Genomic DNA, 24,143 nt, shown 5'->3' on the forward strand with positions numbered 1-24,143 from the left:
TTCAACCAATAGCAATAATTAAGATTAAAAGCACAAAAAAAAGCAATAGAACAATTGATTGGCAAAAGAAACCAATTAATGTGAAAAGTAAGAAAGCTATCTGCATATGATTGAAAGATCAACAAAAATAAGCTTATTATCAAAACAAAAATAAGCTTATTATCAAAATCAAAATAACATTCGGAAAATTTTAATTTCTAAAATAAGCATCTTCAGGCCAAAGCTGAGGTCGGGTATGTTCGCTGTTACTAACAGCGAACAAAGAATGTGGTTAAAAAAAGTCAAAATTATTTTTTTCACTGTTACTAACAGAGAACAAAAGGGAAATAATGTCATAACGTTGGAAATGACAAAAGAAATTAAAACAAAGTATGTTCGCTGTTAGTTCTTTGTTCGCTGTTAATAATAATGAATATACCTGACCTTAGGCTCGGATACAAAAACGCTTATTTTGAAAATTAAAATTTCCAAAGGGTATTTTGAAATTTTTTAATTAGCTTATTCTTTTTAATTATTCTATATAATTGTGTTTTTTTGTATGTAAAATAGATTCAGCTGAATTTATTGAACCCATACTAAATTGTCTATGAAATGTAACCACATGAATGTCACATGACTTGTAATGTAATTGACGCAAAATATTTTTTCGACACTTTATAGTATTATTCATTCACACTTTTTACTTAAATTTAATTTTTAATCATAACTTAAAATATAATCAAGTAAGATTTTATTTAATTCATCAAATTTTTATAATTTTTATATATACGCAATTGAATATATGCATTGATAAATGTGCAAAATTAAATAAAACACATAGTCTGAATAAAAGAAAGTATGATCCATCTTTATAAAAATAGTAGTGTTATAGAGTAAATAATATATTTGAGGTAGTATATATAATTTACATTCACCTACTATATAAACCCCTATATAAAGCTCATGAAATTCTTTTATGCCTCCCTAATTAAGTTTTTTTTTAATAATCATTTTGTTATCAGTAGTGGTAAAAAACAACTTAACAAGGGCAATGCATTTCTTGTTTCTTTTGTTGTTGACTGTGCTATCTTTTCCCATGTTTATTCACACATCACTTGTTCTTAATCCTCAATTAGTAGTTCAAGAAGTGCAAGAGTATGATATTAAATATATCCCATCATTTAATTTTTGTGCTTTTGAAATTATAAATTATATTACTAGCAATATTTAGACTAATTGTTTTTTTAATTGATTTTTAGGGCTATTAATGTATCATCTAGGAGGAATTGGGTAGTCCCCTCATGTATGACAGGAAATCCAATCGACGATTGTTGGAGATGTGACGAGAGTTGGGAGAAAAATCGCCAACGATTAGCAGATTGTGCTATCGGCTTTGGTAAAAATGCTATAGGTGGTAAAACGGGTAAAATTTATGTGGTACAAGATTCTAGTGATGATGCTATAAACCCTAAAATAGGTACATTAAGGTATGGGGTCATACAACAAGAACCATTATGGATAGTTTTTTCTAAAGATATGGAAATTAAGCTTAAAAAAGAGTTGATAATCAATTCATTCAAAACCCTAGATGGAAGAGGAGCTAATGTACATATTGCTAATGGGCCATGCATACTCATACATTATGTAAATAACATTATCATACATAACATCCACATACATAATTGTAAGAAAGGAAAAAATGGTTATGTGAGGTACACCCCTACACATTATGGTTGGAGAAACAGATCGGATGGGGATGGAATCTCTATCATCTCGTCTAGCCATATATGGATTGATCATTGCTCGCTATCGAGATGCCATGATGGCTTGATCGATGCCATACGTGGCTCGACTGCCATAACCATATCAAACAACTATATGATGCATCATAACAAGGTCATGCTTTTGGGGCATAATGATAAATATATACAAGACAAGAACATGCAAGTTACCATTGCATTTAATCATTTTGGAGAGGGACTTGTTCAAAGAATGCCAAGGTAAATATCTCATACATTTGTTTGTATAATGATTTTATCGCCTTTTAGCTTATTGCTAGCAAATCAACCAATATTTTTAGCCAATCGAATCAGCCTATAATTTCATCTAACAACCATTTGCAAAATAAACTCATGATTAATTTTAGTTGTTGGAATCTATTTATGATTCTTTTTAAAAATCTATTTACATGTTAAATATAATATTTGATGTGTAGGTGTAGACATGGGTATTTTCATGTGGTAAATAATGACTTCACCCAATGGAAAATGTATGCCATTGGAGGAAGTGCGGGACCAACTATAAACAGCCAAGGCAACAGATTTTTGGCTCCGGATAATCGCTTGACTAAAGAGGTGATCTTCATTCATCCTAAACTTATGCTCTAGTACCCACACAAGAGAAGAATTGACTGTATACATAGATATAGAGGTTTTATCCTAAAACCAATGAGCTACTCTTGTGAGAGACCGTCTCTTGGAGAGACGAGGCCAAAACAAGAAAGCCCATATACTAATAATTTATATTAAGTTAGGCTACTTAACCCGTATATAGCACGTGCCTCAAAATGAAACGGTCTCATGTAAGAATTTGTCAGACTGCCAGTCTCCTGTTGAGAGACGACTCTCAGGCCCAACCCATTAAAGCTTAATTAAATTAAAAAATGATAATAAACTGATCAATTAGAGATGGTCTCTCAAAGAAACCATCTCTCACAGGAATTTGTGTTTGTGAAAACCAATGGGTGATAAAACGAGAATCCCATCAAATTTATATGTTAGTCACTCTCTCTTAACTTCTTCGATGTAGAACCACCTGTAATTTATTTTCCAACAACTAACAGAACAAATGAGAGCAAATGACTTGGAATATGACTTTGTAACAGGTAACTAAAAGGGAGAGTGCACTTGAAACAGAATGGAAGAAATGGAATTGGAGATCACAAGAAGATCTTTTTCTGAATGGGGCACATTTTGTAGAGTCTGGGACCGGAAGTGTCTCCGTCTCACCTTACGCAACCGCGATGAGCTTAGTCGTGCGACCGGCTTCTCTTGTAGCTTCTATCACAAAGAATGCTGGTGTCCTCAAATGCTAGCTAGAGAGCATACAAAACCAATATTTGATCAACTAATTATTTTATCTGAATATTTATTCTCTAGGCATTTGTTTTGAATACCTTAAAACTTAGTGTGCAATTTAGCAAGACAAGATTGATTCATATGATCATATCAAGTCCAAATTAATGCTATTCTGCTATATAATAACATAAGTTCTTGTGAGATATTCTCTTTGAAAGATCATCTCTGATTTCATCTCTAATTGAATCGATCCATGAAGAAAAATATAAAATAAAAATAGACATTAAGCTTTAATGAACTAAACCTGAAAAACATCTCTCAAAAAGATAATCTCTCAGTTCCTCTTATAGAAGCTTACCGAAAGGTCCTACAAGTGGGAAGTTGGGTGTGGCTAAAACATCAACCCTACCATCAAAAATCTTTGCATAACAAAAGTTATGAGAAGCTAGCACACAAATACTCCCCACATCTCGGTCTATGTGTCCCGTTTTCTTGACACTATTCATCAATTATTTTTCATCAATTACTTTTTATTTTTGTTTTTCACTTAATCTATACTTCTCCGTCGCTTTGATTTAGCTTCAAATAGAAAGTGCGAGGTTTTTAAAGATAGATATTTGGTAATATACTAGTATAAATAAAAAAAGAAAATTTTAATTGCTATATATTAGCTGCAGGTTTGTTAATTTTGGGGAAGTATCCAAACAAACAATCTAATGTCATTTTCGATTTTACATTCCCGTTCAGTGCATTGTTTGACGAATTAATCCTCCTCTTACGTTTTACGCGTAAACGAGATCATGCTGTAGAAGGTGAGCGAGGATGGCTTTGGTACTTCTATGTGGGCTTTCCTGAACAAGTTTCAAGAATCTTGAGCTGCCCGATCAAGTTGTGTGAGCTTCATCTCAACTATATTGCTATCCAACACTTATGGACCCTATAAGAATGGTTAAGTTGGTTGTTGAGTGAGAATTTACAGTATCTTGGCCTCAATTTCTTCAAGAGTCAGCCCTTTGGTCTCGGGTACTATAAAGTATATGAATATAAGAGACAGGAAGGTTATTACACCGAACATTAAGAACACATCTCCCGCTCCAAGGAGATCCTGCAATGAATAAACCAGGTGAATAGTAAAATATGATCTAGAATTCGAAAATACGATATTGAAAAATATGATTTAGAATTCGAAGATAGGAACATGAATTGAATACAAGGATTGTTTTCATTTTGCAAATGACCAGAAACTGAAGCAAAGAGTGGATGAGGGAGATACCTGTAATGGAGAAAAAGCAAAAGTAACAAGGGCATTTGCCCCAAAATTCACTAACATAGCTAAACTTGATCCTCTTCCTCTCACTCGCAAAGGGAGAATTTCTGAAATCATCAGCCAACTAATCGGACCAAATGATAACTGCAAAGTACAATAACAGTGTGAGCTAAATTTTAGTTGACGAGAAGTTTACATGAAGATGTTGGATGTGACAGCAATATCTATCAGAAACGCCATGTAACCTAAGGGAGTTCATTGGTGTTCACGAATTCATTCTATCAAATACGCCATGTAACCTAAGGAGTCTTCAAGATTTCTTTTAAGTTAATTGGATAAACAAGAGTCAAGAATATTCTAGTTCGAGACGAAAACATCAAGGATTGATTGAGGATGTATTTTGATGAGCTATTTAATGGAGAACAAGAAAATGTTGTATGGGACACAACAACTCTATTAGATGAAAACAGAGAATTTATGTGAACAACACATAGATTAAAAGTGGATGGAGCTTTGAAGAAAATGAAGCTAAAGAAAGAGGTTGGGTAAGATGATACACGTATTGATGTATGTAGATGCCTAGGGACAATTAAAGTGACTTGGCTAACTGATCTATTCAACAAAATTTGAAGGACGAACAAGATGTCCAATGACTGGGGAAGTACGCTAATGCCTATTTATAAGACAAAAGAAGATGTCTAAGCTTGCTTCAACAATCGAGGAATAAAACTCACGAGCTATACCATGAAGTTATAAAAAAGAATGATAAAAATACGTATGAGGAGAAGTACCACTAAATCAAAGAACTAATTCGGATTTATCCAGGAAGATCTATAATGGTAATTAATCTTATGAAACGAAAAATGAAGTACTATAGGGTTAGAAAAAGAAACTTGCACATGATTTTTATTGTCTTAGAAAAAGCATACGATAGGGTACCAAAAGTACTTTGGTCGCAATGACAAAGAAAGGTAATTCCAAGAAATACATTAACATAGTGCTAGATATGTATGGAAAAGTAAAGACGAATGTTAGGACATGCGGAGGGGCAACATAACATTTTCCAATCACAATTGCCCTTCATCAAGGCTCGACCGTAGGCTTTTTTTTTTTTGCATGGGTTCTAGATGAGATAACTTGAACGATACAAGAAGACGTGCCTTAGTGCATGTTGTTCACTGATGAAATTATTTTGATAGATAATACAAGGGAGGGAAAAATACTAAGTTAGAACGATGGAGACAAGAGTTGGAGTCACAAGGTTTAAAATTAAGTCAGAGTAAGACAAAGTACATGGAGTATAACTTTAGCAAAAACGAGATAATGAGAGACAATATAAAACTAGAAGAGAAAGAGATCGCTCCAATTAGATACTTCAAATACCTTGAATTCATATTTCATAGTTGTGGAGAAATCTGACCAGATGTGAAGCATAAAACTAAGTGTGGGATGTAAGCGACAAAATTGGAGAGCGGCTACTTGAATATTATGTGATTTAGATGTGCCCTTAAAGTTAAAGAACATATTTTATCGAACAGTTATTAGATTAGTGCTACTATATGGATTGAAATGTTGTGTTTTTAAAATAATCATAGTAAAAAGATTGGAGTTGCGGTAATGTGAATGCTTCAATGGATGAGTGGACATACCTTGATGGATAAAATTCAAATGAAGATATAAGATAGGGTTTAGGAGTTGCAAATATTGAGGAAAAGTAGAAAAAGAATCGTTTAGATGGTTTGGACATGTGAAAAGACGAGGTGTTAGTAAATCGGAAAGAAATATAAAAAGTTAGAGCTCTATAAACTTATAAAGAGGGTAAGAAAGACCGAAGATGACTTGGGGGACAGAAAAGGAAAAGGATATGAAAGATCTAAACGTACAAATTGAGATGGTAACAAATCGGAATGAATGGAGAACATGAATTCATGTGGACGACCATCGATCCCAATAGATTGGGATTAACACTCTGACATTGTTGTTAGTGTTGGATGGACAAGAGATAAGGCAACTGACTATACAAATTAAAAGAAACATATGCTTCCTGAACTTTAATGGCTCCAAACAGATTAGAAGGTAGGTATGCTTGAATTCTAATTTTGCTCTTCACAACTCACATATATGAGGGGACTCTAATAGATACGAGATAAAAGGTCTAGAATCTTGGTATTTTCGTGAACCTTGGAAAAGATCATGGCCTCATGAAATTTGGTTCCATCAGATAGGATTAGAGGATTATTACTCTACATAAACTTTACTTCGAACTTCCAAGTAATTTCCTTAAAGATCCTACAACTCTATATAATGACAAATCATGTAAAAGGGATTCTTATTTTTACATATACCATTTTGAACTTCAAATCATGATAACTGGCCTAACCTGATAACAACCAACATACAGGAGTAAACCAACAACAGCTAAAGCCGGTGCATCACCTAGGAAAGTGTAATAAGCTCCAAGAAACGATAAGGACAATACCTGCAATATGGATACTTTATATAGCCTTTGGAAATAATAGCAAAAAACGTTTAGCAATCATATACAATGGTACCATCCAGTAGGTTCATACATGTAATAAGCATACAAGCAACGTATGCATGCAATAACATTAAAAGAAGAGGGGAAAGGATTACCATCCCAGATACACCGCCAAGTAATAAAGGTCTTCTTCCAAGCTGATCAACAATCGAAACAGCAATTCCAGTCATAATCAGCTGCAATTAGAAGATCTCAAACTATCAGCCAAGAGTTTTCACATGAAGTGCACCAAAAAAAAAAACCATTAGAAGTTATGCAAGCCATCTTTCTCATTAAATACAACTCCTGTAACAAGATTAGTTGGTTATAACACTTAATGACATAGAAAAATCGTATTTATGAGCAATAAGACATGCTCGGGAACAGTTCCTAGAGATGAGGCTTAATCTCACAGGAATAACATAAATGTTCATGGAACAAGGAACATTAACATCCATTTGAAGACATAATTTTGAAAGGAAGACAAGCTTCCGTATCAAAACTGACATATATCTATCTACCTTAAAAAAGCCAAGAAGAATTGAGACCCTCGTTGCATCAGATGCTGCAGAAAAACCTGCACTCTGTAGCATAGTTAATTATCAATAAAACAGCTCCCCGAATAGAAAAATAGGTCCTCAAGCTACTGAAAATATACATCTCAAACGGTTTACCTGCAAGATTGAGGCAGCATAATACAACACACTTGGTTGACCTGTAATCTAATTGTTAAGATAAAATATGTCACCACATTTGAAACTACGCTAGCTTCATGTACAACAATCACGAGAAAGGAATCCTACTTGCTGAAATAAAACTAAACCGCAACCGATATACAAAGCTTTCAAGTATTTGCCTCTAAACATTTCAATTGTAGACACATCATTCAATTCACCAGTAAGAGAGAGTTCAGCTATGATCTCATCAACTTGCTGGGCAGCCGTATCACGGAAAGATTGGCCTCTAAGGCGGCACATGCAAAAAATGGAATTCTCCCTTAATTCTTGCTCGTCTCCCTTTTTTTGTATAGCACACAAAAGTAGCCATCTAGGGGAATCTGGAAGCCACCACATCCCAATTGCCATAAGAACTGATATGGGTGAACTCAAGCCATACATATAGCGCCAACCAGCGATAACATCCACTAAGAGGCTTCCAATAGCATAACCAATCTGCAAATAATAAGCAACGTTGCAAGACTAAAGTAGAGACTTTTGTAAGGTTGAGAAAAAATTAGAGATCAAGTGTCTAGATGGAAAATGATGCATGATGTTCTTAAAATGAATCAATTGCAAAAGAATTGAAGCTGAACACTTACAACCATGCCGATAATTATGAAAAACTCTTTCAGAGAGATTAATCGTCCTCTTACATCAGAAGGAGCAGTCTCAGAAATGTACATTGGTGCAGCATGCATCGCCTATGAGAATCACATTAGATTACAGAAGTGAAGACACCTCCATGTATTTCAAAGAAAGAACAATCTAAGCAGCGTACTTATGAAAAGCTAATAATCCTTATTCAGGAAAAAGACCACTCCCCCAAAACAACAAAATAAACTATAAGAGAGCGAGGCTAAGCAGAGAAAGAGACAAGTACTAATTAAATTCATGTGATTGAACATGGAAAACATCACACTCTTGAATGCAAGCTAACACAGAAAATGAGTAATGCGATAAATACCAGTCCAATCCCAATGCCATATATAAAGCGTCCAATCATCATGATCACGAAGTTGGATCCTGTTGCTGTAATTAGAGCCCCGACAAGATAGATTATGCTAGCTGCAATCAACTCTTTCCTCCTCCCTATAAAGTATACTCTAAACATCACATAAATTATAGAAAGAAGACCTAAGCATAACATGGCTTATGCAAAAGTACAAACCAAGGAAATCAGCAACATTAAAGGCCAAGACAGATCCGATTAGAGCTCCATACAATGAGCCACTGCTCTGCAAATGACCAATCATATACAGTTGGTGACTATAAGGCCAACTTAAGAATTATGAATTATGAATTAAGAGTTGAGAACTCACTATAAGGCCAACTTCAACAGGAGTCAAGTCATACCATGTTGTTCCACTAAGAGTTGGTGACTGCACCAGAAAAAAATGAGGTTTAATTGCAGAAAGTAAATTCCTAATTTATCTTCTGCATAGCTTAAAAAGGGAGCAGGAGCAACAGAAATCCAATAGAGAAAGCAAATACATATTTTCAGAGAAAAGCAAAAGGCTGTCTATATAATGCAGAATTACACAATATGCCCAAGGTATATTCCTTGAACTTGAAATCGCTAGCAATCAGTTATGTGCATATGAACAAAACAGATAAAAACCCTTTCATAAAAACCTCACAAGTCATACCTGAAGTGAAACTGAGGCAGATGAAGTAGCGCCAATATCATAACCAAAAAGTAGTCCTCCAAGAGCTGGAAATAAAAAACTGCAAAAAAGAAAAAAAGAAATCCATATTACTACATAAGCATTGTATATGTGAATGAAGTTATTTATGATCATCAGCACACCAAAAATTTTCAATTGTTTAGCATGCTAACTACTCAAAGTAATATATTGACTTAGAAATCCATATATTTAGCTAACAAAGAAACTAAAAAATCTCAAGTTTGGATCACAACACAACCCATGTAGAGTGTAGACATGAAAAGAGGAAACATCATATATTCAATTGTACTGCTCACTAAGACATAACACCTTCTGTATGTATAAAAAATTCAAAGATGAGTCAGCTCAAATAATTTCAAGTACTAAACTAACATTTGTAACAAAATCTTAATTTCCTACAATGAAAGTGTCATAGTTTAGAGGTTGTTCAATATCAAGTCTAGTTATGCATTCATTATTTAAGAGCAATGTATCTGCTGCGGAATAAGTTATCATCCTCTAGATCATACCAAGCTCCTCTATATGCTAAGTAAAATTTGGCATGAAGCGTTTCCAATAATGGTACTATGGAGGCATTCCAATGGGTAATTTGTGTAGCAAGAATCAACCCATCACCTGTTAAGGTTTTCCGGATTGAATAAAAAGTTACATGGGAAGCTAGGTTTTTAATAAAAATATAAACATTTAAATGATATTGCAAAATGATCAAAGGATGAAAGGACTATATGTTCACAACCTAAAAAAATGATGGTGTGCCAATAGCAGTGCACTAGCTTCCCTTTGGAGTATTTAAAGGGCAAGAAATGATGCAGTTTGAAAAATGTAAGTGTGTCCATTTCAAATCCTCTAAAATGCAGATCAGTGTATGTGAAATCATGATAGCCAACTATTAGAGCTGTATTGGACAAGAAGACACTAAAGATGGGCAAATAAACATGTCCCTCCTGATTTTGAGTCATGAATATGGATCACTAACTCAAAAAAACCATAATGATCCTTGTCACATCATTCTCATTAATATAGCAGGCAGCAGCTTTAAATTATTTGACCACATCAAGACTTACCTTGCGATGGAGAAGGGAATTCTATTTCAATGGGCAAGTATACATATATTGCTAAAAGGTTCTTTTATAATTTATACTATTCAATATTGTTGTCTTATTTGATTTTCAATATCATTCATCAATTACTCTTAATATGTATTTGATTTTGTTAGTATATAAAATATGAGCCCATATTTTATATGGTTTAAGTCCACTAAAAAGACCCACTAGGTTAACACAAATTCTTAAATGAGATGATAATGTAGTAAGACCATCTTTATAGGCTGAGTCAATGTACACTTACTATCTTAAAGTGATCACTTTTTATAGTCTTAGAGTCATCAATTATAACCTTAGAGTGATCACTTACAATATCAAAGTAATCAATTAAAAAAATAAGCTAATTATATAATTTTGTTTCATGGTGAGATGATCTCATACAAGACTTACTGATAGGTTAAACCTAAAGTCTCGCTATACATGCACCTTTTTAGGGGTAAGTAAAAGGAGACTAATATTTTTCCTTTCTAAGGCAATATTAAATTTTAAATCTCTAAACTACACTTCTGAACCATATAACTGATATGTGGATACTTACTTCGTCGTCGGAGGCACCGCCGGGGGGCCACCCCGAGGTTCTTGGTGTTTTGCAGAAACTCCATGGTTTACACCAACCATCGTATAACCACCATAACCTCCCCAAAAGGTACCCTTTTCTTTGACTTTTCCTATTTATAAGTTAAAATGTAGAAAGTAGAATCTTATTTGATTTATCTCAATGCAAATTTTATAAACTTTTTATAACTTTTCTATGTACACAATTTAAGATATTTAGGATTAAATATGTGCATTAACAAATATGCAAAAAATAAATAAGACAATAATAGTGAATAGAAGATACTATTCTCTCATGCAAATTTTGGAGGGTTTGATGTCAATTGCTACTCACACACACTTTCAATGGATCATTTCAACATCAAGACCAAACCTTTGAATTGGCACAAATATTGAACATCAACAAGACAACTCAAGGAGAATTAAAATAAAATAAATGAACTTTGTAAAATATATTTTGATTTTTGAGAAGTGCACGACAATAAAATTATTATGAATAAGACATTACAAAAATATACGTTTACAGAAATCCAACATCTTACATAACAGAATTTTGTGTCATATATTCGCATACAATTAAGGTCCAAGGGAACTTTGAACAGTGTGATAAGTCATAGTTATAAGACCACAGAGGTCACACTTTAAAAAGCACCAAATTTTCGTTTTATGTTTTTTCAACCAACTCATAATTAAAAAAAAAAGGAAATTCCACGTGATAACCCTAAGGTATTGTATTTTCCACATGGTAGCCAAAGTTTTTTTAAAATCCACGCGTTAATCCCGAGGTTTATCCAATTAAACCTCCATGACCTTTTTATCGAAAAAACATTTGGAAACTGTCTATCTGTAACAATTGCCATGTTTTTGAGATTCAAACATCGAAAATCATCATCACGTTTTCCCTAATTTCCTAACTCTAATTTCTCAATTCCTCTAATTTCCCAACCCCTAATTCTCCAATTTCTCAATGTGTGACAACAAATTTCCCAAACTCCTCTAAATTAAAGTTACTCACCTTTATTGCTTGCTAAACCAAACGAAATTCTTGGGTAAACCAAACAAAATTGACCAGAAACTTTAAAAATTCATCCACCAAAAATTAAATGCTTGAAATTTGTTGTCAAACTTTGAAAAATTGGGGAAATAGGGGTTTAAAAATTAAAGAAATTGGGGAACTTGGGTTAGAAAATTAGGGGAAATGTGATATTTGGCATGGTTTTCAATGTATGAGTCTCAGAAACATGGTAACCCCTACTAATAGACGGTTTCTAAACGTTTTTGGGTAAAAAAGTCATAGAGATTTAATTCGGTAAACCTTAGGGCTACCGCATGGATTTTAAAAAAACTTTGGTTACCACGTGAAAATCCAATACCTCAAGATTATCACGTGGATTTTTCCAAAAAAATATTAAAATCCCACTCATATAATGGCAATTAGTTGGAGGAATTAGGATTTCCTAGTTTATTTTAGTTAAAAGTATTTGACAAATAAAACGTCTGTCGCTTTTCACTTTCTTTCTTTTAGTGTTTACTACTCTATATCTCACCTCAATTCTTTTTTTAATGAAATAATACATCAATGTAAATGTAGAGGAAAAATATATGAATTTTTATATAACTTTTATGTTTTGTTATATGTTAAAGAAGTCAAATAAGAGGGTGAAGCAAATGTTGCAACATGTTTCAAAAAGTTTTAAACAAGTCCATGATACAATTGACGTGTAAAGCACAAAATTCTAGCCGAGATCCTTAGTTTAATTCGAAGTTTTTAAGTATAAAAGTTAGACCCGGTCTTAGGAAGTTAAAAATCGGAATTTCTTCATTGCATTTTCTTTGTCTTAGAAAATCAATAAGCTTGTATCATAAAAGCCTTTGGGCCTTTGGGCATGTGAAAGAGAATCAGTAGGATCATTCAGAAATCTGAGACAATTTGCATTGCCCCTTGGTCTTGTGTTTCCTCTTTCATGATTGGAAGTGACTTAAAGTTATCCATGGTTAAAACTAAAAATTTATAACCCTAAGCAAAATTTGAAGTGCTCTTGGAAACTTGGATCTTTAATTCCCTCATGAATCATTTTTGCATTGAACTTAAACCCAAGAAGCTAAACTATTATCGTTTATCTTATCTTTTATTTACTTTCTTAAACAATTATGCAAAGACACTACAAAAAGAACCCACCCATATCTATGGCTTACCACCCCTCCACGCCACTTCCAATCCTCTCAAATTCATACTTAAAACTCATTTCACAAAAGAAAACCCTCTCAAAACTGTGCCCTTCTTCCCCTTTCCCACGCCATTTCCATCCTATCAGAATACTTGAACCCCTTACAAACCCTTAAACACATCAAGGTGTGGCCCCATCATAGTTTGTTTACGAAAAAACATTGTATGATTTGATGTCATAGATTTTTCCACTCAGTCACTCGCCATTGAAAATTGGCATATATAATTTTTAAAAACTAAAATTTCATTTTCTGAAACAAAAATACCACCATCAATTAAAAATCAAAAAGAGCATTTGCAGACAAACAAACAAAATTTTATAAATTTTGCACAACACTTTCGAAACTCGACAATTCATCAGTGTTACCTAATTGGCCATAATTCACAATCAATCAAAATGAGTTTACACAAAAAAAAAAATCAATACTCACGGTAAAACGCAAGAAAGAATAGAGTAATTCTCAGTAGGATGAGTTCCATCTAAAAGCGGCTGCTCTGTTGTTGATGTCTCAACATCAAATTCACCTGAAGCCTTGAAAAACAAACAAAAATTCAAAAATCAGAATGAAAAAACACAAAAAAGGAAGAAATCATTAAATTCGGATACACTGCGAAGAAATACTTCATGTTCATAGCTCTGAACAAATTCATTACAGACTTAAGCAGGATGAGAGAAAATTGAAGTAACTGACTACATTATAAGTATGAAAAGAAAGAATTACATACATTTCCGAGAGAAGATAGTATAGGTCGATTGTGATCCATGGTGGAAGACGTCATTGTTGAAGATTAGAAAAGTCGATCGAGAGAGAGAATTTGATGATATTGGAGGGAAATAGAAATGGAAATGATTATTCTAGACTAATAGTATTAGGAGTTTAGGACTTTCTAGAGTCGAGTAGTAAATTCTTCTACGATAGCTTTGGGTTGGGTTTGCGTCCAATTTTAATTTGAAATTACTAATCAATAATCATAGTTTATAAGTCATTATAAAAAGACAAAAAATATATATATATATATATAGAAAATAAAATAAAATTTCAAAATTTCTTCCCTCAAATCATGTATATAAGGGTGATTTATTAGTTACAAATAATCATGATTTAGCTAGACAAATTTATTTCAAATAAATTCAAATTCTTGGTTAATTGAAATAAGATGGTCTCAAGGTATATTTATTTGGTTGTCCAATGTACATTTATTAAATAAAAGTGAATATTATAATTTTAAAATGATCACTTATTATAATCTTAAAATGATTATTTGTAACTTTTAAGTGATCGCTTATAAGTTTACTTTATAGAGGATCATTAACGATCTTTGAGTGATCAATTAGAGAAATTTACTTATTATATGAATTTGTTTCATGATGAGATACTATCATAAAAGACAAGTTGGTCTGATGGATCACGGGTCTCAAATGAGTTTTAATTTAATTATTTATATTTAAACTTTTTTGCATTTTAAATGTTTTATTAGTCCTAAAGCGAGCTATATGTTGTACATAAGTCTAAATTAGTTTAAATAATTATGCAAACAAGTTTAGAACAACTTTAAATTAAATTTGAATTGTGTAATAAGTCATATTTAGAGTAGATTTGGCAAGTCTGACGGGTCAGAATCTAATTGAGTGCGAGTCTTAGTTTGGATATGCGTTTGAGGACCCTTGAAAAGGATTCAATAGCTACTTTGATCGCATATTGGAAAATTTGAAACAAATAAGTAATTTCAACAAAAAAAATAAATAAATAAAAGTTTTGAGTAAACTTAATTCCAAAAATAAGAGTCTTCATGTCCGAGCCTAAAGTCAGGTATGTTCGAAGTTACTAACAGCGAACAAAAAAATTGGTCAAAAAAAGTCAAAGTTGTTTGTTCGCAGTTATTAACTGCGAATAAAAAGGAGACAATGTCATAACGTTAGATGAGACAAAATAAAAGACGTCATGTTTGTTCGGAGTAAGTACTCTGAACAAATATGATTTCCATTTTTTTTGCATCTAACATTATGTCATTATCTCTTTTTAGTTCGCAGTTTATAACTGCAAACAAATAATTTTGACCAATTTTTTTTTCGCCGTTAGTAACTGCGAACATACATGACCTTAAGCTCCAACATAAAAACATTTATTTTTAAAATAAAGTTTATCCGAAACACATTTTTATTATTTTTTTTGTTAAAAATACTTGTTTCAAAATTTCCCCCGACTGTCTATATTTTAAACACTGTTTCCAATTTTGAGCCTATATGAAAAGAACAATACTTCTATTATTATTATATATGAAAATTTGAAAAAATAGTTTTTTTTTTTGATTCCTAAAATAAGTTTTTGAGAAATTTTAATTCTCAAAATAAGTGTCTCTGTTCTCTGAACCTAAGATCAAGACTTGTTCTTTGTTAGTAACAGCAAACAAGAGAAGAACATATTAAAAGTCAAAAACAATTACCGCGAATTTGTTCACTGTAACAGCAAACAAAAGAATAATAGTGTCATAACATTTGAAAGGAAAAAAATAAATTACTTGTTGGTTTGCTGTTGAATTGTTGATAGCAGCGAACTAACAAAGGTTGAAGAGAAAGCCTTCAACCACTAACCTATAATTCTCCAAAAACGTATTTATATATTCTCTTACAAAATCTATGATAAACAACAAATTCAATACAAAAATTAGCTGTATTATGTTTAGAAGAAGCTCAAAAGTATTATGCTCCCCTCTTACAACATTTTGACAAGAAATTATAAGATGTAATTGTTTGGTTAGAAAAAGGGTGTTCAAAATTCTAATGCCTACTGTTAACAGTTTTCTTCACTTTCCAATCGTGTATAAGTCTGACTGGGAATGAACTCACGGATACGTCAAGCAGGAAGTTTGAGCTTTTCATGGTTTTTCCAACTGCGGAAACACAAAGATTGATAGTTAGAACTTAGGAGAAATTATGGGCGAGTCAAACAGCGACCTTCTCAAAGTTGATGCATTTTGCTCCTAAAAACTAATACACTAATTCTTTATTGATTCTGTGTCACCATGAGACGACTTCAATTGATTCAGCCCAAACTTTAAAAAAATTGCTTCTTGTACAAGTGTGAATTCAGATTTCTTTGTTTTTTTTTATGTTTTTATTTTACTAATGGGCCTTTTGAATGGACCTGTCTTTTACGGTGAGACGGTTTGATACAAGAGGGGTTGTAAGTAATTATTAGCCTTGTCTTGCTATTTGTCTTGCCTATGGCATGTACTGGGCCTATTGTTGCAGGTCATTCTCGAGCCGAGAGTCTGCAACGTCTTTATTGTTTTTGATAAGGGTATGGTCTGCTGTCATTTTGTTAATAATAGCTTTTACGAGCGGGGTATTCTAAATATGATGGTGATGAATGATTACAAGTATGACTAAAAAGGATATCTTAAGGACTTCAGAAGGAAAAGCAACTTGGAGATAGGCAAAAAGTCCAAGTAATGGTGCAAATTTCTAGGAAGGCTAACGCAATCATGTCATGAACGATCTAACAATTCCCGTCTTAGTATGAAGATTTCTTTATTTACTCGATTTCCCGTATCTCAAGTTCTACGGGAAGGAAGTAGAAGCAAACGACTACCGGCCAAAATTTGTCTACAAGATAAGAAAAGCGGTGATAAAGGAAGTGGGTGCACTAATCATTGAACCAAAAAAAATCTGGGTTGGCAAAAGATAGGTAGTCGTTATTCGTATGTTAGAAGTAAAATGATCTCGCCAGGTTCGAATTTCAGGAACAAAGAGGATGCAGAGACAAACTTACCTGAGTATGTAGTAATAAAAGAAGTCGGCATAAAGTGCTGTCTGAACCAGACCAGATGTCCAAACTGCAAATGATTACATATAAAGTACAACATGAATAACAACAATTTAAAAAAACAATAAAAAATTAAATGAGTGTGAACTCTACAAAACGTACGGATCCAGCGAGCCCGGTGATCTTGCAAAAAGTATCGATATATCCAGTTCAAGACGTAGAGAGCCCGATATGCGCTGCAACAAAGAGGAAGAAACACATTGATCAAGTAGTGCATTATAATTCATCCATGTATGTTATCTCATTCAATTTTAACCAATAAATAGCATATACGAGATGCACATTCTACACATAAGATAACCTCCAAGTTTGATTAGATAGGGTAATCCCAACTCCCCTAATCCGACATAACAGTGAACCTTACGCACTCAGCCAAACAATGTACAGAGTAATTTACATCGTCACAAACGTTACGAGGGGAGAACATAAAGAGAAAATTTCTAAGCAACACGAGCAGTAGAAGAGCGAAAGCCACGGCGAGAATATGGGCTGGGCTGGTGGGGGATTAAGTGTGGTCTAAATGATTTCATTTTTTGAACCTATCAATAGGTCAATAGGCTGTTTGGCTGAGGACCCAAGAAAAACTGAGGAAAAAAAGAGACCCCTACCAATTTCTCATGTTTGGTACTTTGGTTAGAAAAACGAAATGAAAACCAACTATTTGGTATGAATTTCATTTTGTTCCTATAAAATGAGCATTCATCACTTAACTACACAAAAAAAAAATGAAAAAGAAAAAACACAAGCACTACAAACAATGAAGGCAAAAGCCATTGCGGTCCTTTATCTCTCCTCTTATGACCATCTTATCAATTATAAGTCATCAACATCAAAAAATGCAAAAACATGGAAGAAGAATGGAAATATGAATCATTGCCACAACTGTCCACTCATTAGAGAGGTTCAAAATCGACATCGAATCTCCAGATTGAGTTTTATGATCAATTTTGAACACAAAACTGATTTGGGCTGTCGGGAATAGTCTACTTCATGTCAGGTGTAATAAGAGGAGTGGAGGCAAATTGGATTATCCTTAGGTTTTGAGTCTCTTAATACTCTCTCCATCCCAATGAGAATGCACCCAAAATTTTTTGGGTGAAATTTAGTGGAAAGGGGAATTGAGATGGAGAATAAGACAAAAAACAAGTGGATGATAGAAATGAGTGGTTAAGATGGAGAGAGATAATAAGTTTGTGAATGAGATTGAAAGAAAGAGAGTAGGACCACTACCAAATAAGGAAAGGGTGTAAAATAAGTGAGACAATATATAAAGTGGTGCAAATTGAGAGGGACATAGGGAGTACGCATTATGATAACTGTTATTGACCATGGATGCACGAAGCTTACACCAAAATAGACACATAATATGCATAGAAAAAATAAGGATAAATACCCGAGCAAGAAAACATAGTTCCCAGTCAAGTTATCAATGTTTCTAGATTGCTGCAACAATACCAGTTGTGGCAAGATGGCAACTGCTTCCAGGTACAATGAAAAGGTCCACAAAACCTATCATACACACTCAGGGTTTAACAAAAATGAGCAAAATGTAGCAACAAGTTATAATAGCACTTATTCTAATCAAGTAAACATGGAAATATAAGAAAGCAAAAGTCCATATGAAGATATGGGTAGTTTCAAATACACTACGAGGATAAAATTTCCCATCTTCTTAACTACTTTTAAAAACATGATTCTAGTATCATGGAACCACCTCTACACTCGTGCACTCATATCCAACATGGGTACATGTCGGACTCTGCTAAAATATGAAGAAATATAATATATTCAGTCTAAAATAAAGTCTCCAAGTGTCGTACCCATGTCCGAGTGTTAAGAATCCAACATTGGGTATTAGAGATACCAGCCTTTTTGGGTCAAATTTCAACTAGAATTTATTGTAAATTTTTGCTCTAGGAAGTACAGAGTCACCATAATATCAAAGCAAATGAAAGGATGGAGAAAGTAAGACTTACATCTATCAAAGTGAACTCATAGTGAAATAAAAGGGCCAAAGCAAAGCATGGAAGCATCAAAAAGTAATGTCGAAAAGTATCTTCATTCTTGCTATATGTCTGTTTCACTACTTTATGATACCTCATGTACCAAACAATGGCAAGCGAGGACCCAATAAAGACTATCTTCATTATGGTGTTATACAATGAGATATATCTGGTGAAGAGATCCAAATACCGAGTCAAGAAGATGATAACGTAGAGTTCCTGAGTTTTCAGAGATATCCCTGGATCAAAACATGACAAATTGTTCAACACAAATAATTTATAATAACCATCCAAATAGTAGAGGTAAGATTACTTATAAGAGAAAATAACAACAGGAACCATTTCTACTCTATAATGACCTCAAACTCAAAATCAAAAACAACAATATCCCTATTCCTTTACATAAGCTCGACTGATAAAGTATACTCCCTCCATTTTTTGATTTTGCCCCATATAAGATATACTATTTAAGTCCCCATTAATATTTTTAGGCATAACCCCACCAATAATACCCCCTTAAAACCTAAAATTTATTTCTCTTTCTAACATTAAAATCTATAATTATGCCGCAAAATAACATGACCCCACCATTAATACCCACTTGTCTTGCCATCGCTTGAGGAGCAATCTCAGAGGACTATAGCATATGGGGCTTTAACCATTAATTTAAATTTTTAGTTGAGTGGTTCCTTAACATGTACCAAAAGTGAACGTGCATATTATTTTGATTCAAATCTCATTTAGCCCTCATTTCGAGTAGAATATTTAGCACGAGGTTGAAGATAGTCCGTGTTGCATCCACATTATTAGCACTATGGACTCGTGTGTGGGGGTGATAGAGTATATAATATTAACATGGGGCTCAAACTATTAGCTTTAAGGTTTGATTGAGTTGGTTCCTTACAATCTGATGATGATAGGAACACTGTTTCTAGTTAACTTAATTTCATTATCAGTTTATCAATTTATGCTAACTAAAAGTTCCCAGCTATACTGTCCAGTGAGCAATCTATAGAAATCTTACTATGAAATAATTCAATAACATTTCACCCTTATAGGAAGGCATTTTTCACATCAAATTGGTGTAGTGGCCAGTCTTTGTTTGCCGCAATAGAGAAAAAAAACTCAGATTGTGTCAATCTTTGCCACTGGAGAGAAAGTTTCAGAGTAATCTACCCCATAAGTCTGAGTGTACCCTTGTGCTACCAATTTGGCTTTGTACCGCTCAATAATGCCATCAGCCAAATATTTGATGGTATATACCCATTTGCATCCAACTGTCTTCTTTCCCTTTGGTATCTCACATTTATCCCATGTTTCATTTTTTCAAGAGCTGAGATTTCTTCTTCCATTGCCTTTTTCCAATTTGGATCTTAAAGAGCTTCTTCAACCGTACGAGGCACATCATTGGAATAGAGAAAGGTATTGAAGGCAAAAACTGTTTGTGAAAGATTCTCATTACTCTTTCTATTTACTGGGTATCTCGACCTTTGTGCTTCATATTCCAGATCATATCTCCTTGGAGGAATACCCCTCGTACTCTTTGGGGGTAACTCATATCTGCGAGGTGACTCAACACTAAGAATTTCATTAGCTATATCAATCAAAGGCTCATGAATTACCTCTTGTTCGGATTGCTCCCCAGATGCTTCAAACAGGACAGGAGTAGTCTGAGGAGGAAGATGTACTATATCTTCGGTGATGACAGTTGTGGCATTACCTACTTGCTCTGTAGGGTCATGATCAATTATAGGATCTGGATTGATAGCAATAGGATGTGTTAGCCAGCTTAAGTCGTCACCACTCACAGTCTCCCCCTGAGGACTAAGCTGGGGGTAGTAGTATGAACTCTCAAAGAAGTCACAGTCCATGGTGGTATAGAGTTTGTTGTGGATTAGATCAAAACATCGATAGCCTTTCTGATTCACCATATACCCAATAAAAACACACTTAACAGCACGAGGTTCGAGTTTGTTTCGAGCTTGTTTGGGAAGGTGAACATACACAGCACAACCAAATACTCGAGGGGGTAAGGAATGAGAAGATGGAATAGTAGTATGGGTTTGAAGTGTTTCCAAGGGAGTTTTGAAGAGGAGGGCTTTTGTGGGAAGGCGGTTAGTCAGGTAAGTGGCAATGACAACCGCTTCTGGCCAAAAATGAGCTGGGACATGAGATACAAACATAAGTGCTCGGGTTATCTCAAGGAGTATGCGTTTTGTTTGCTCAGCAACCTAGTTCTATTGTGGAGTGTTTAGGCAAGTTGTCTGATGAATTAAGCCATGAGCTGAGATGAAGTGTTTTATGTCCAAGTTTATGTATTCCCCCCATTGTCTGACCTAAGAATTTGAGGTTGGGCTTGGAATTGAGTTATGAGCATGTTATAGAATTTCACAAAAACATTAAAGACCTTAGGTTTATGTTTCAAGAAGTACACCCAATTCATGCGAGTACAATCATCCACAAACAAAACAAAGTACGAAAGCCCATGTGTATTAGAATCAGGAGCTGGACCCCAAACATCAAAATGAATCAAAGCAAAAGGTTTTATACTGTGGGTCAGACTCGGAAAATAAGTATGCTTATGACTCTTTGCTAGGACACATGCCTCACAATCCAGGGGTGCATTACAATTATTAAGACATAGAAAAAGACGTTTCAAATACCCCAGAGAAGGATGACCTAGACGCCTATACCACATCCACATTTGATAATCAAGTAACCCATGAGCAAATAAAAAGGCTCCTCCGTGAAGAATGCTTTCCTACACTGGAAAATTGAAGAGGAGGTGTACATGAAGGCTCCTTCGGGTTTCTCTGATGACTATAATATAGGAGAAGGCTGCAAGTTGAACAAAGCTCTCTATGGTCTAAAGCAATCTCCAAGAGCCTGGTTTGAGAAATTCACCGCAACAATGACAAATTATGGCTACAAGTAAAGCAACTCTGATCATACTTTATTCCTCAAGAGACAAAATGATCGTATTACTTGTTTGATCATCTACGTGGATGATATAATTATTACAGGGGATGATAAGGAAGAGATCTGTACTCTAAAGGAACAACTGTCTCGTGAATTCGAAATGAAAGACTTGGGACGACTCAAGTATTTCCTTGGAATTGAAGTACTGAAGTCGAAAGGAGGTATTTTCATTAGTCAAAGAAAATACATTTATGATTTGTTAGCAGAAACAAGCATGGTTGATCGTAAACCTACAGAGACACCCATTGTTGTGAACCATGGTCTCCAAATAATCAAAGGAGAAAAACTAGCTGATAGAGGACAATATCAAAGAATGGTTGGCAAACTCATATACCTCTCTCAAACACGCCTAGATATTGCATATGCAATTGGAGTAGTGAGTAGGTTTATGCATCAACCACAAATACATCATATGACAGTTGTCATGAGGATTTTGAGGTATCTGAAAGGTACAAGTAGCAAGGGAATTCTATTCAAGAAAAATGATCACTTAGATCTCCTTGCCTACACATATGCAGATTAGGCAGGAGATAGAGATGACAGGAGGTCCACTTCGGGCTACTTTACACTGGTTGGGGGAAACTTGGTTCCATGGAAAAGTAAGAAGCAGAAAGTTGTGGCCTTATCGAGTGCAGAGGTAGAATTTAGGGGTATTGCCAAAGGAATTACAGAGATTATATGGTAAGAAAGCTCCTGAGCGAATTACACTTCCGCAGAAGAAGACATGCAAGTTGTTCTGTGATAACAAAGCCGCAATCAGCATATCAGAGAACCCAGTTCAACATGATCGAACTAGGCATGCAGAGATCGATAGGCATTTCATAAAGGAGAAACTCGAGAAGCAGATAATAAGTCTTCCCTTTGTGAGATCAAAAGACCAACTAGTAGATATCCTTACAAAGGCAGTTAATTCAGAAGCATTCGAGCAAACTTTATGCAAGTTAGGTATTGGTGACCCGAAGACCTAACTTGAGGGGTGTAGGAAAGTAGAAAACTGTATAGTTATTTTTAGAATGTTTGTTAGTTCCCTTTTACTTGTATAAACTATCCATTTGAAATCTCAATACAAACAGTATTCATAACCTAAATTCCGCATTCTTAATTTCTTCAATCCTAATTCGCATTCACAAATCAATGATAACCCCACTTGTATGAACATGATCAAACAAAATTCAACATAACTTTTGAAATTTGAACTATTCCCAATGTCCCATCAAATTTGCCGAAATTCTATCAATCTTTCTTCAATTCTCCTTCAGCACATTTAATTTAATTTTTCGTATCATCCCCACGTTTTTCCGGCATTCTCATAAAATAACTAGTTTGTTGCTCTTTTTCACCTATTTATACTTGGATAAAAACATTGCATTTATAAATTATATGAAATCCCTGATAAATAAATTCCCAATATTCACATAATACAATAAAAAACTGAAAACCCAACATGCAGAATAATCCTCAATGAAACAAAACCCACAAAACTCACAATATTCTCATCAAACTATAACATCAAAAAGGGAAAAGTAACAACTTTGTAAAGCAGATTAAGAAAACAAAAAGATGTAAAGGAAAAAAATTAATGGGAAAATACCAGAACAAGATTTGGTGGCATGGATCTTTAAAAGGAGAAAAATGATGCTGAGTAGGTGCGTCATATCCCCCGCTAATCTGAAAAGGTTCATATTTTCGAATTGTTCTTACTTTCAAACCACAAATTCACCTGTAAAAATGGAAATGGAAAGTAGTTGTTTGAGAAAGAAATTGGGAAAATGGGTTATTGGAGAACAGAACAAAGGGGGAAGAGCAGGCCGTAGGCGTGGACTTTGTGCGTGAGTCGAAGGGCTCGTTGTAAAAGATTCGCTTTTGTTTTGTTTCGTGCGCATGACTTGCTTAATGTCGTAATCGCAATCTATTATTCCGTACGAGTAAAGATTATTTGCTTGAAAATAATTTGATGGAGGAAACTAAGGACAATAAACGTTTAAAAACATATTAAAAGAAAGTTGGTGAAAAAAAAATTAAATATCATAATTATAATTGTTTTTTATTAGACAATATTATAATGTGACTTTTATTTAAAGTTTTTTTCAATAAATTAAAAATTTCAACTTTTCTAGCACTTTATCATAGTTTCTTATATTACGGTCCACTCCTCAACATAGGATGAGAGAAAACAAACCAAATGGAAGAACTATTGACAACTA

The 24,143-nt window shown here is 34.0% G+C and overlaps 3 protein-coding genes across 6 annotated transcripts; 1 reads left to right on the top strand and 2 right to left on the bottom strand.

The window, feature by feature from the left end:
• The first annotated feature begins 991 nt into the window (after positions 1 to 991).
• LOC130825634 (probable pectate lyase 5) lies at positions 992 to 3,073 on the top strand. Its single transcript, XM_057690955.1, has 4 exons — positions 992 to 1,134; positions 1,239 to 1,979; positions 2,195 to 2,333; positions 2,864 to 3,073. Exons 1-4 carry the CDS (start codon positions 1,031 to 1,033, stop codon positions 3,071 to 3,073), a joined length of 1,194 nt encoding a protein of 397 aa, XP_057546938.1. The 5' UTR covers positions 992 to 1,030.
• Positions 3,074 to 3,694: 621 nt separating this feature from the next.
• LOC130825632 (D-xylose-proton symporter-like 2) lies at positions 3,695 to 14,027 on the bottom strand. Of its 3 annotated transcripts, none has more exons than XM_057690953.1 (15): positions 13,857 to 14,013; positions 13,562 to 13,655; positions 10,887 to 11,016; positions 9,207 to 9,285; positions 8,880 to 8,939; positions 8,729 to 8,795; positions 8,525 to 8,649; positions 8,160 to 8,261; positions 7,645 to 8,013; positions 7,516 to 7,563; positions 7,363 to 7,425; positions 6,958 to 7,038; positions 6,704 to 6,802; positions 4,330 to 4,467; positions 3,695 to 4,161 (listed from the first exon to the last, which is right to left on the bottom strand). In XM_057690953.1, exons 2-15 carry the CDS (start codon positions 13,608 to 13,610, stop codon positions 4,030 to 4,032), a joined length of 1,542 nt encoding a protein of 513 aa, XP_057546936.1. In that variant the 5' UTR covers positions 13,611 to 13,655; positions 13,857 to 14,013; the 3' UTR covers positions 3,695 to 4,029. The 3 variants fall into 3 exon arrangements, with proteins under 3 accessions (XP_057546936.1, XP_057546935.1, XP_057546937.1); XM_057690952.1 differs by having other exon boundaries at positions 13,562 to 13,662; positions 13,857 to 14,011; XM_057690954.1 differs by lacking the exon at positions 10,887 to 11,016 and having other exon boundaries at positions 13,562 to 13,662; positions 13,857 to 14,027.
• Positions 14,028 to 15,344: 1,317 nt separating this feature from the next.
• Positions 15,345 to 23,799, bottom strand: LOC130825636 (ER lumen protein-retaining receptor B-like). Of its 2 annotated transcripts, none has more exons than XM_057690959.1 (6): positions 19,985 to 20,124; positions 18,934 to 19,199; positions 18,351 to 18,466; positions 17,060 to 17,133; positions 16,904 to 16,967; positions 15,345 to 16,022 (listed from the first exon to the last, which is right to left on the bottom strand). In XM_057690959.1, the coding sequence occupies exons 2-6, from the start codon at positions 19,102 to 19,104 to the stop codon at positions 15,986 to 15,988; spliced, it is 462 nt and encodes a 153-aa protein (XP_057546942.1). In that variant the 5' UTR covers positions 19,105 to 19,199; positions 19,985 to 20,124; the 3' UTR covers positions 15,345 to 15,985. The 2 variants fall into 2 exon arrangements, with proteins under 2 accessions (XP_057546942.1, XP_057546941.1); XM_057690958.1 differs by lacking the exon at positions 19,985 to 20,124 and adding an exon at positions 23,531 to 23,799 and having other exon boundaries at positions 15,554 to 16,022.
• Between the last annotated feature and the right edge of the window lie 344 nt (positions 23,800 to 24,143).

The sequence above is a fragment of the Amaranthus tricolor genome, chromosome 10 (genome assembly GCF_026212465.1).
Source record: "Amaranthus tricolor cultivar Red isolate AtriRed21 chromosome 10, ASM2621246v1, whole genome shotgun sequence".
Taxonomy (NCBI): domain Eukaryota; kingdom Viridiplantae; phylum Streptophyta; class Magnoliopsida; order Caryophyllales; family Amaranthaceae; genus Amaranthus; species Amaranthus tricolor.

Bases quoted from the DNA above. Each gene is read 5' to 3' on its own strand.
- LOC130825632 (XM_057690953.1), bottom strand. From the start codon at position 13,610: ATGGAACTCATCCTACTGAGAATTACTCTATTCTTTCTTGCGTTTTAC. The intron at 7,426-7,515 runs GTAAACCGTTTG...ACTATGCTACAG, and splicing joins ATGCTGCCTCAATCTTGCAG to AGTGCAGGTTTTTCTGCAGC. The intron at 6,803-6,957 runs GTAATCCTTTCC...TCCATATTGCAG, and splicing joins TTGGCGGTGTATCTGGGATG to GTATTGTCCTTATCGTTTCT.
- LOC130825634 (XM_057690955.1), top strand. From the start codon at position 1,031: ATGCATTTCTTGTTTCTTTTGTTGTTGACTGTGCTATCTTTTCCCATG. The intron at 1,980-2,194 runs GTAAATATCTCA...TTTGATGTGTAG, and splicing joins CTTGTTCAAAGAATGCCAAG to GTGTAGACATGGGTATTTTC. The intron at 2,334-2,863 runs GTGATCTTCATT...ACTTTGTAACAG, and splicing joins ATAATCGCTTGACTAAAGAG to GTAACTAAAAGGGAGAGTGC.
- LOC130825636 (XM_057690958.1), bottom strand. From the start codon at position 23,621: ATGAACCTTTTCAGATTAGCGGGGGATATGACGCACCTACTCAGCATC. The intron at 17,134-18,350 runs GTATTTATCCTT...TCTTTGTTGCAG, and splicing joins AACTATGTTTTCTTGCTCGG to CGCATATCGGGCTCTCTACG. The intron at 16,968-17,059 runs GTACGTTTTGTA...AATCATTTGCAG, and splicing joins TCACCGGGCTCGCTGGATCC to TTTGGACATCTGGTCTGGTT.